The 11,319-nt window shown below is 54.8% G+C and overlaps 1 protein-coding gene across 1 annotated transcript; it reads left to right on the forward strand.

The window, feature by feature from the left end:
- The first annotated feature begins 1,382 nt into the window (after positions 1-1,382).
- Mydgf (myeloid derived growth factor) lies at positions 1,383-10,496 on the forward strand. The gene is made up of 6 exons (XM_055617738.1): positions 1,383-1,575; positions 2,684-2,734; positions 6,320-6,381; positions 7,063-7,144; positions 7,692-7,764; positions 8,422-10,496. The coding sequence occupies exons 1-6, from the start codon at positions 1,423-1,425 to the stop codon at positions 8,499-8,501; spliced, it is 501 nt and encodes a 166-aa protein (XP_055473713.1). The 5' UTR covers positions 1,383-1,422; the 3' UTR covers positions 8,502-10,496.
- Positions 10,497-11,319: the final 823 nt, after the last annotated feature.

The raw sequence follows: 11,319 nt of genomic DNA on the forward strand, positions 1-11,319 counted from the left end.
CTCGCAGGCAGTCAGGACAAGTTTCAGGAGTCAGTTCTGCCACCATTTAGTTCCCAGGGCTGGAGCACCGCTCAGCAGTCCTGGCAGCAAGCCTCTTTTCTCACATCATGTCGCGCCAGCTGATGGGTAATTTTTGTAGCAATCAGAAATGTGGGAATATTGTTCAGGAGCAGAGGGCTGGCCAGGCATGCTTACGGCCCTGGGATACCTGGAATACATAGGAAGCTGCAAAAGTGGAAAAGCCCACCGTCTCTGCACTGGGACATCCTTTACCACAGGACACATGATGGCCTGATGGCCAGTAGTGAGTGAGGGCGGGCATGTGTGTCTATACGGGTAGCGCTTGCACAGAGTCCTGTAACTTGAACAGCCACCTCAGGCCAGCCAACCTATGGAAGTTCAGCCTTAGACCAGGGGACCAGGCTGTGGCTCGGTGGGCGGGGCAACCACCTCACATTGAGATGCCCTGAGTTCCGTAGGCAGCACTGATGAAGCCTGTCATACCAGCACCGGGGAGGCGGAAGAATCAGAAGGTCAAGGCCATCTTGTCAGAGGCCAGCCTGGGCTAAAATAAGCCATCTGAAAGATATAATAATAAAAATATTACTTTTTCTCTTTGTATGGGTGTTTAGTCCGCATATATGTCCGCATCCCATGCGCACCTGCAGAGGCCAGAAGAGGGCTTCAGCGCTCCTGCCGCTGCAGCTAAGAGTCGTGAACTGACGTGTGGGTGTTGGGACTCAAACTTCTGCTTTCTGTAGGAGCAGCCAGTGTTCCTAATTGGGGAACCATCACGCCAGCCCTCACAATAAAATATTTTTGAATGAAACTTAAAATATAAACTAAAGTAAAAGAAGTTACAAAACGAAAAACAATCAATAGGCGGCGGTGGTGTACATTAATCCCAGCACTCTGGAGGCAGAGGCAGGTGGATCTCTGAGCTCGAGGCCAGCCTGGGCTATAGAGTACCAGGAAGCCAAAAACAAATAAATAAAATCGAAATAAACTATATTAACAAGATAATCAGCAGTCAAGCCCATTTGTCCTGAAGAGTGAGACTAGACCATTGAAATGAGATATAAAAATACCAGAATACTTTTTTTCACTCTAATGACGTCAAGCCAATTTGATTTGGTGAACTCTGACTTGGGCCTGGGGAAGAAAGGCAAAGGTTAAGTGAAAACTCTGACCCCCTGCAGCGCTGAGACCCCCCAGGCGCCCCATTCATCAACGAGCGCCAATCAGAGGCGCTGGCACGCGTCACGTGCCAAGGCGAGTCCCGCCCCAACATGGCCGCCAACGCAGAAGCCCGGGTCGGGAGTGAGCGTCACAGGATCGCGCCGACGTGTCTCGCGCGGGTCGCTCCACGTGTCCCTCGCCGCGCCCCGTCCGCGAGCGCCTGCGCACTGGCCCGGAACCAAGATGGCGGCGCCCAGCAGAGGCTACTGGACCGTGGTGCTCCTGGCGGCCGCGGCTCTAAAGTTGGCGGCCGCTGTGTCTGAGCCCACCACCGTGCCGTTTGACGTGAGACCCGGAGGCGTCGTGCATTCCTTCTCCCAGGACGTAGGACCCGGGGTACGTGCTAAGCCTCCCTCAGGGGCATCGACGACTGGGAACAGCCGGTGTTGGGCGGAGCCAGACTAGGGATCGGGTCGTCTTGGAGACCGGTCAGAATGGCAGGGGCGGGCCTGCCTCGTGTGCCACCTGTCAATCAGTTTCTACCTGCGAGGCGGCCTCCCCTTGCCCACCGCGTTCTAGAAAGGGGAGTGCTGCCTGATAAAGAGAGCAGCGGTCTATGGAGGCTGCAGGTCTCAAGAGGATTGCTCACGGAACTGGGACCAGTGAGAAATCACGTTACGCGGATCCGACAGCTCTCAAAATGGCTGTGAAGGCAGCAGCCAGACTAGCTCGTCTCTGGGACAGCTTTGTCCCTACTGATCGTCTCCTGAAAACATTCTTCTAGCCAAGGGTTTCCTGGCAGGCCTGTGTTGTAGGCAGGACGTAGCCAAAGTTCATATTTTTCAGGGACCCCAGGTACTGACCCCAGAGCCAGTGTTCTAAAGGACTGGCTGCTGAAGGCCTTTTGACCTTCCTGGGAAACCACAGGGATTGTGCAAAACTCTGAGCTCATGGGAGGAAAGGGGCCTGCTGCCCACTTGGCAGCAGTCTGTTTTATACGGTACTGGGGGTGGAACCCAGTATCTCACACAGGCTAGGCCAGCCCCTGGCCTCCAGTGGGGTAGTTTAGGCCGGGCTCCACCCCTAACCACACCCCCAGCCCCTCAGTGGCGTATTCTAGGCAGGGCTCCACCCTCTGACCAGGCTCAGAGCCCCTCACTGAGAGATTCTCCGAGGGCTCCCACGCCCCAGCCCCTCAGTGGAGGATTCTTGGTAGGGGCAATACTCCTGAGCCACGCCCCCAGTCCCGGACAGATGGCGTCTGGAAGGGGCGCAACCCTTGACCGTCTAGCTGGGAGCCTTCCTACCGATGTACATCCCAGTCCTCTTTGAGCTGTTTTACCTCAGGACAGCACCTTGAGAGGTCACCGAGGCTGGCTCATCTCCCAGTTCTCCTGGGTACCTGGGATGATGGGCATACAGTACCATGCCCAGTACGGTGGTGTCTTGATTCTGGATATTGAGGTCTTGACCCTTCAGCCCTTTTTATTTTTCTCTTTTCCAGGGCAAGTTTACGTGTACATTCACATATGCTTCCCAAGGAGGGACCAACGAGGTGAGTTAACTCAGGGAATCTCGCACAACTGGTATCAACGGGAAGTGGCTGCACTCTCAGGGCCCTGAATTCTCAGTCACGTGGGCCTGAGGAAGCCCTAGCTGTCTTGGCTTTTGCCTCAGCGACCCACAGTGCTGAGCCTTGGCTATTGATCTAAGTATGATCAGTGAGCCGCTGCGTTTCTTACTGTTTTGCCGTTTTGTTCTTGTTTTTAGATGGGATCTTACCGTGTAGCCCTTGCTGGCCTCGAACTGCTATTGTCCTGCCTGCCTCTGTTGCCGAATGCTGGGATGCCCTTGTCACTACCATGGGCAGTGGGACCTCTGTTCCTTTACCTTTGATATCTCAAGATGGTACATGCTTTAGGAGGCTCACCTGAGCAGCCAGCCTGGGCCAGTCCTCAGGGCGGCCTGCGAGCTGGCAGGGGGGCCGAGCCCCCAGCAGGACCATGCCCCTGCAGTAGAGTGCACAGTAGGACAGCAGCACAGGGATCGAGCATTAGGGCCAGGTGTCATGTCGATGCCTGCACACCACGGGGAGCAACTGTCCTGCATGCAGGTTCATTCATTCAGGGGCAACATTGGTGTGTCCAGAGCCCCAGACATGAATGTTGTAATTAGGACTTTCCATGGGGCCAGTGACCGGACTGAAAGTGACTCAGTGTCCGTGGACGGACGGGCCTGCGCAGCACCGCACCTCGATGAGCAGCGTGAATAAGAGTGTTCTGTGCGGTGCATCGAGTGAGTTCATTACATACATAGAAAGTAAGAGCAATGGAGAAGCCTCAGACAGCAAACCGCTTTCAGTCAGGTGCTCACCCCCCGCAGAAGCCTGCATACAGAGGCCAGAGGGGGCTGTAGATTCCCTGGAACTGAGTTACCACCGGGTAAGTGCTGGGCCATCTCTGCAAACCCTTAATAAGGAGAAAGCAGCTAAGGAAGCAAGATGGCTGTCAGCGGGCGAGCCCCCAGCACGTCGATGGAGTTGACTCTGTGTGTGTGTGGTTGTGGGTGTGTTGCCCACTGAGGTCAGAGGTGTTGGGTCCCCTGGAGCGGGTGCTGGAAACTGAACCTGGGTGCCCTACGTGGGGTTGCTATTGCTGTGGTGAGTCACCACAACCAAGGCAAATTGGGAGGAAAGGGTTTACTTGGCGTGCACTTCCGTATCACTGTTCATTGAAGGAAGTCAGGGCAGGAGCTCAAGCGGGGCAGGAACCTGGAGGCTAGAGCTGATGCAGAGGCTGTGGAGGCTGATGTTTACTGGCTTGCCTCTCGTGGCTTACTCAGCCTGCTTTCTTATCAAACCCAGGACCACCAGCCCAGGGGTGGGATTGCCCACCATGGGCTGGGCACTCCCCCAACAATCACTAATGAAAATGCCCTGCAGGCTTGTGTAAAGTCTGATCCTAAAGACTTTTCTCAGCATCTTCTCAGCTGAGGCCCACTCCTCACCTGTGACTACAGCTTGTGTCAAGCTGACATGAAACTGTCCAGGACGGCTGGTCCTCAGGAGAGCAGTTGTGCTGCTTGCTGAGTCTCTCTCTGGCCCCAAGTCTGCTCTGGGGAATCCTGCTGTTGTCATTACTGCCTGTCACAGGGTGGGACCCTGTCCTGTCCCCAGGCCTTGTAGGATGCTTTGAGACAAACACAGATCCCACCTCCAGAGCCAGCTTCTCAGTGAGCTCAAGGAACATGTGATGGTGACACTTTTCATTACCAGGAGTGTGGCCTGACACTACAGTCCAGAGAGACTTCAAGGACATGCTCAGTAAGAGACTCAGAAGCCACACACTGTGGGATTCCATTACAGGAAGTGTACAGGACAGGGGAACCCAGAGACAGGAGGTGGATATGTGGGGCTGGGGAGGGCTTGAGGGAAGGCTCGTATGGGGCTTCCTTTTGGACTGATGGAATGTTCTGGATGCGTGCTAGTGATGGCTGTGCTATAGCGTAGACCTCATTGACTTATGTGTTTAATGTGAATGGTCCAAGGAAAGGAAATGCCCACTTTATTTTGTCAGCAGTTTTAGGGTTTGGCTGTATCTAAGGTTAAATGGCTATAAGAGGGGCCAATAGGGTCTGGAGAGATGGCTTGGTAGTTAAGAGCACTGACTGCTCTTCCAGAGGACTCAGGTTCAGTTCCCAGCACCACAGGGTACCTCACAACTATCTGTAGCTCCAATTACAAGGGATCTGGCAACCTCACAGACAGACATGCAGGCCATTAACCAATGCACATAAAAAAATAAAGAGTAGCCAGTAGCAAGTGCAAGGGAGGGCAGCTCTCTTCAGGCTGAGGCAGAAGGATCAGGAGTTCAAGGTCATCCTCCACTTCACAGAGAGCTCAAGGACAGCCTGGGTTACATTACACTCCATCTCTAAATAGAAGGCAAAGTGTGGACCGTCTTAGCGCCCTTTCTCAGATGGCAGTTTTCAGGGTGCAGAAGCTCAGAGCTTTGAGGTGTTCAGGATTAGCAGATCTGTGGAGTTGGTAGGAAGCACTGGAGCCGAGACTCCAGCCTTGGCATGAGTGTAGTTGGGTCTCAGGGCTTCTTTTCGGGGAGGATGCACCCAGGTAGCTGCCGGATCACCTTGTAATTGACACAGGCAGCTCCTGGCAATGGAACACCTTCCTCTGTGAAGCCAGGAAGGGCCTGGAAATGTTTGCTGTGAGAGCTGGTTGCTTGGTTCTTTTGCGTTTGTATTTTATTTGTTTGGTTTGGTTTTTCAAGACAGGGTTTCTCTGTGTAGCTTTGGCTGTCCTGGCCTCACTTTGTAGATGAGGCTGGGCTTGAACTCACAGAGATCTAGCCCTGCCTCTGCCTTTGGAGTGCTGGGATTACAGGTGTGTGCCACTGCGCCCAGCTTTTGTGTTTTCATTTTGATTATTTTATGATGTTTTGCCTGCATGAATGTCTGTGCACCAGTAGCACCCCTGGTGCCTATGGAGACCAAAAAAGGGCTTCAGGTTTCCTGTAACTGTAGTTGTAGATAGCTGTGTGCCACTGTGTGGGTGCAGAGAGCAGAATCCAGGGAATCCAGGTCCTCTGCAAGAGCAGCCAGTGTTCTTAGGTATAGAGCCAGCTCTAGCCCTACCTATGTTTTTGTTTGTTTGTTTCTTTGTTTTTGTTTTGGGGTGTTTTGTTTTGTTTTTGCTGTGTTGGGTTGTGGGGTTTTGACACAGCCCACGCCATGTAGGCCCACAATGCCTTCCTGCTCCTTACGTAGCTGAGGATAACTCCTCGTCCTGAATGCTGGGGTGAGAGGCATTCTCCCTCTTCCCGATTTCTGGGGATGGAGTCAGGGCCTCATGGTAGACAGCACCAACTGACCCACAGTGGGCAACCCTTGTCAGATTTTCAGACAGGGTCTCACGGTTGCCACACTGTTTTCAAGATGTATTACGGGAAGAAAGTGGCTTAGGTAGTGTCTTGATCCACGGGCAGGGCCGTGTCTGTGGCTCTAGCCTGGGACGCACACAGCCTGGGAGGGACCATGTGTGGCTGGTCTTGCGAAGAGGCTGGGCACCTTCCTTGCTGTGAGCACCTTCCTTGCTTCCTTCACCGAGCCTGTGCTCTCTCCGCAGCAATGGCAGATGAGCCTGGGGACCAGTGAAGACAGTGAGCACTTCACCTGTACCATCTGGAGGTGAGCCAGTGGTCACGCGCTGGGCTGGGTGCTCTTCTCTCCGTCTCTCTCTTTCTGCAGCCCTGTCCGTGCGCACACTACGGTCCACGCAGGACAAGTGGGCACATGCTGGATGGTGGCCCTGGGGCCCATGAAGCTGCCAGTGTGTGTGTTGACACCAAGGCTGCGGGGGGGGGGGGGGGGGGGTCAAGAAAGCAAGGGAGGGGCGCGGGGCAAGGAAGGTGGGCGGCGGGAGCGGCTGGGGGGGGGGGGGGGGGGGGGGGAGATGCCAAAGAGCAGGGCAGGGGCCTGGGGAATCAGAGCACAGGGCAGGAAGTCGCCGAAGTGCTGGAATACAGTCGAGTCGCCCACTGTTTCTGTGTTCACCAGTTTTGGGGAGGTGGAAGCGAGAAGGGCAGGAGCTCTAGGCCGGCCTTGGCCACGTAGCGAGCTGGAGGCCAGTCTGTGCTACCTGAGACCCCATCTCAAAAACCAGTTTTGAAACAAAAAAGGTGAACCCCAAGAGGTAGCCCTGTCTCCAGACACTGACATTCCTCCCTTCCCCAATTCATGGCACCATGAAGCTACTTTCCATTTCTGGCTTTGGCTTCCTAGAAATTTTCCACCATGGAGTCCTTCATCACCAAGCTCTTTCTACAGCCTCAGCTGTGTCCCCCCAGCCCTAACCCTATCTCTCCACAGGCCGCAGGGGAAGTCCTACCTCTACTTCACACAGTTCAAGGCTGAGGTGCGGGGTGCTGAGATCGAGTACGCCATGGCCTATGTGAGTGCCAGTCATGGGGGCCTGAGGAGGGAGGATCTGCAGAGCCCCAGATACCACTCACCGCAAGGGACGGGACCCCATGTCACTTAGCCACCCTGCTGACCTCCAGGGCTCACACAGCAAGAGGCCCACGACAGGGGTGCCTGGCCCATTCATCTGCATAGACCTGCTTCACCTCAGGAGGCTAGAAAAACAGGGAGGTTGGCAGCAGAGGCCACTGTGCCCTGCCGAGTGGCTGGAGGAGGCAGGGTGGGCCAGGTGGCCTTGGCCCACTCCTGTCCCTCAGGTCAGCTGATGACAGGCTCTGCTCTCAGAGCAGCAGAGCTCTTCGGCAGCCTCAAGTGTGTTGTTGGGAGCTAAGGTGACAGACTGCGCTGTCCGTCATCCATGAGCTGACCCTCAGCTTGGATTCCACGCTGGGAACCCTGTAGCCTCCCTAGCAAGCATGCCTGGCTTTAGGCCACATGCTCAGGAGACCGAACCAAAGGGACTGGAGGGGGCTTCTCTCTCAGTGACGTGTCTGCCTAAGTGCTCTGTTCAATTTTAGTCCAAAGCCGCGTTTGAGAGAGAAAGTGATATCCCCCTGAAAAACGAGGAGTTTGAAGTGACCAAGACAGCAGGTAGGTAAAGGTGGTCCCAGCACCCAGCGAGAGCCATTCGGAGAGGTGGAGGAGGGTCCTCAGAAAGGGCTGTGGACTGAATATAAGCCACTGGTTGGGTGGACCCTGTGTCTCAGCTCTTTCAGCCAGGTTAGCTCACAGCATCCTAGTCACCTGTACTGGTCCACTTTCTGTTGCTATGGCAACACATCTGAGGCAGGGTGCTGTATAAAGCAGGAAGTGCCCAAATCTAGAGGAGCAGGTGCTTCAAAATACCTTTGCTCGACTCTGTGAGGACCTGCTGTGAGGGAGACACTGGCAGAACGCAGGAAGTCAGTCCCCAGTCCTCACAAGAACATATTTGAGGCTTCACTGGGGGGTTCTAGGCTGAGGTTTCATCCAGACTGTGACCCCAACTCCTCACTGGGGGATTCTAGGTGGGGGTTCCACCATGACCACACCCATCAGCCCTCTTGGTATTTCCCAGTCTCCCGGGCTGGTCTGGATCTCCTCAGCCTTTTTCAGTATTCAGAGTAGATGCAGGAACAAGCCTGTCACATGCCTGGCTCTGCAGTTTTCCACTTTGACCCAGCTCTCGCCCTGCCATACCTGGCCTCTCTGCCAGCACTGTCCAAGTCTCAAGATGTGTCAGCGCCTGGCTGTGCTTGTGTCTTGCAGTGTCTCACAGGCCTGGCGCCTTCAAAGCTGAGCTCTCCAAGCTGGTGATTGTAGCCAAGGCGGCGCACTCAGAGCTGTGACCCTCACCTGTTTTGGGCCCTCCTCCGTCAGCACACTGGCCCTGACTCCCTGTCTGGGGCCCTGGTTCCTGCAGGATCTGGCATTGCCTTGCACAGGTCACACTGGCATGCCAGCGAACTCTGGGCACTGTCGCCCATCTCACCAGGGAAGGTGCAGGACACGCGCTGGCTGGCACAGAGGGACTCCCTGGCTTTCCTGAAGTCAGACATGCTGCGGTTTCCCCTCTGAGCCGCGATGAATGCCCCCACCCCCCGGACTGCCTTCTTACCCCACCCAGAACACCTCCATTCAGAAGGATGGGAAGACATGGGACAAATAAATAAGTAACCGCCTTAGCCAGGGCCTCATGGGGTCAGCACTGACGTGGATTCCCACCATCTTCCAGATGCAGCGAATGCAGACACTCCCCCAAGGGTGACTGGCACGTAGGCGCCAGCAGTGGTCCCAAGGCAGCCAGTGACGTGCCCACAAGGACTAGTCCCTCTGTCTTGACCACCACGTTGCCTTGAATCTACACTGTTGTGTCCTGGCACTAGGACCCCAGGGCAAGGCCTCTGTGCCCATAGATTCTGGCTTCAGGTGGGCTTTTGAAATCAGATGAAAGCAACAAATCTTTAGATTTACTTTATGCTGTGTCTGTGAGTCAGTGAGTGTGAGTCTTTGTGAGGGGGCATTGGATCGGAAGCTGGAGTTACAGAGACTTGTGAACCACCTGTGGGTGCTGGGAGTCAAACCTAGGTCCTCCACAAAGGAGCCAGTGCTCCTAACTGATGAGCCACCTTTACAGTCCCAGTGAGAAAGCTTAAAAACAACAGAAACAGTTTTGTAGACAAACCTACATAAGCCCTAAAGTATCCCAGCCTTTCAGAGGGACCTTGTGGCCCCCCAGCTTTGACCTTGGGCCTGACCTCCACTGGATATCCAGTGAAAGACTAAGGCTGCCAGACAGGCCTGTGTCTCAGGGGACACTGAGTCCTCTGGATGGGGGGGTGAGTGGGGTGTCCCACAGCCAGGGCCAAGTGCCCTCCTGCTGCTCCTTGAGCTCCAAGGAAGGGACCCTAGGGAAAGGCAAGGGAATCTGTGAGTTAGAGGCTAACCTAGGCTACACAGTGAGTTCCAGGATTGCACAGTGGGACCTAACCTCAAGAAATATTCATTGGAATCCACCCAACCTCAAGAAATATTCATTGGAATCCAAGGACATGCACTTCTACCCTGGGAAGACAGCCACTAGCGGTGGCTTAGGGCCTAAAGTTCCAGGGGTTCTGAAAAGTGGATGTGGGTAGCACAGTCCTAGCCCTCAAGCCCCTGGGTAGGAAAGTATACAGGATGAGGTGAGGGCACAGGCCACCTGGCTCCTGTGTGCCTTTTTAGGGTCCTCAGATGTTACCAGGGATCTAAACCAGATAACGCTGGCTGCCAGGACACTGTCACTTCAGTCTTAAAGATTTCTGTGGAGGGGGGTGTTAGGAATGGGGCCAGCATCTCAAGCACAGGAGGCCAGTGGTGCCATTGAGCCACGTTCTGACCCTCAGATCGTCTTACTGGAAGCCCAGCCACCGGCCTGTGCTGTTGAGCCAAGGAGAGGCGGTGTTACCTGGTGGGGAAGCTATCCCCATCCTGTCATCGCTGAGCTGGGCAGATTATTCTGTCTAGTTGTTTGAGAGCCATGGAGCATAGTCTCGGGTCACAGGACAGCTTGTGGGAGTTGGCCCTCCTCCCTCCATGTGGCTCCCAGGATTAGGCAAACTCGGGTCCTCTGGCTTGGCAGCAATCACCTCTACCCACTGGTCCATCCTACCAGCCCTACAACAGCTTTAAGTATATTTCTAACCCAAGCCTGGAAGTACAGACTTGTGACCTTGAGTGTTCAAGCAGCGGAGGCAGAAGGATTGTGAAGTCCAAGCCACCCTGGGCATCTAAACCTAAAAGGAAACAGGGCTGGCCTCTGCATGGCATTCACGAGGTGACAATAATAAAATGCTATGTCCTGGGTTCGCTCTGATTTTCTTCATCTCACCCTTAGGAAAACAGCCCCACAACACTAGACTGTTCCCCTCACTGGTCCATTTGGTCAGCATGATGGAGTTTCAAGACCCTGCCCTAGGCTCAAGTGAGCTGGACTGACAAGAAAGGCTTCAGGGACCTGACACTCGTCTCCCACCAGCCAGGCCCACAGAGAAGCTGACAGGGGACATGACTACAGCCGGGCTCGGGCTGGGATCCCAGGGCAGGATACTATCTTTAAAAATAATCTCTAGCTAGCCAAGCAGTGGTGGTGCAGGCCTTTAATCCCAGCTCTTGGGAGGTGGAGGCAGAGAGATCTCTGAGTTTGAGGCCAGCAGTCTACAAAGGGAATCCAGGACAGCCAGTGCTGCACAGAGAAACCTTGCCTCGAAAAAGCCAACCTGTAACTGTTGGTAGAATCTTCTGTGTACATGTTGGCTGCCTGAGGAAGCCTAACTCCTGCCTAGCTCCCAGGCTCTAGATTGTGAACTTTGCCCTAAATACTCTGGATGACCATGACCAGTGCCCTCCCCCAACACCCAGATAACCTTCCCACCTGCAGCACTGCGCAGCTGCTGCCCGGCCCCGCCACAGACACGAAAAAAGATGCGGGATCTCAACAGTTCTCAGTGGACTTCCCCAGCCCCTCACTGGGGGCCTCCACCACTCAGCCACACCCCCGGCCTCTCACTGGGGGGCCTCCACCACTCAGCCACACCCCCAGCCTCTCACTGGGGCTTCTACACAATTAAACCCACATCTCAGCTGTGCACAAACGCAGCTGAAGCTTGCCCACTTTTCCAAGGTATC

The sequence above is a fragment of the Psammomys obesus genome, unplaced genomic scaffold (genome assembly GCF_907164565.1).
Source record: "Psammomys obesus unplaced genomic scaffold, mPsaObe1.curated_primary_1811, whole genome shotgun sequence".
NCBI classification, from domain to species: Eukaryota; Metazoa; Chordata; class Mammalia; order Rodentia; family Muridae; genus Psammomys; species Psammomys obesus.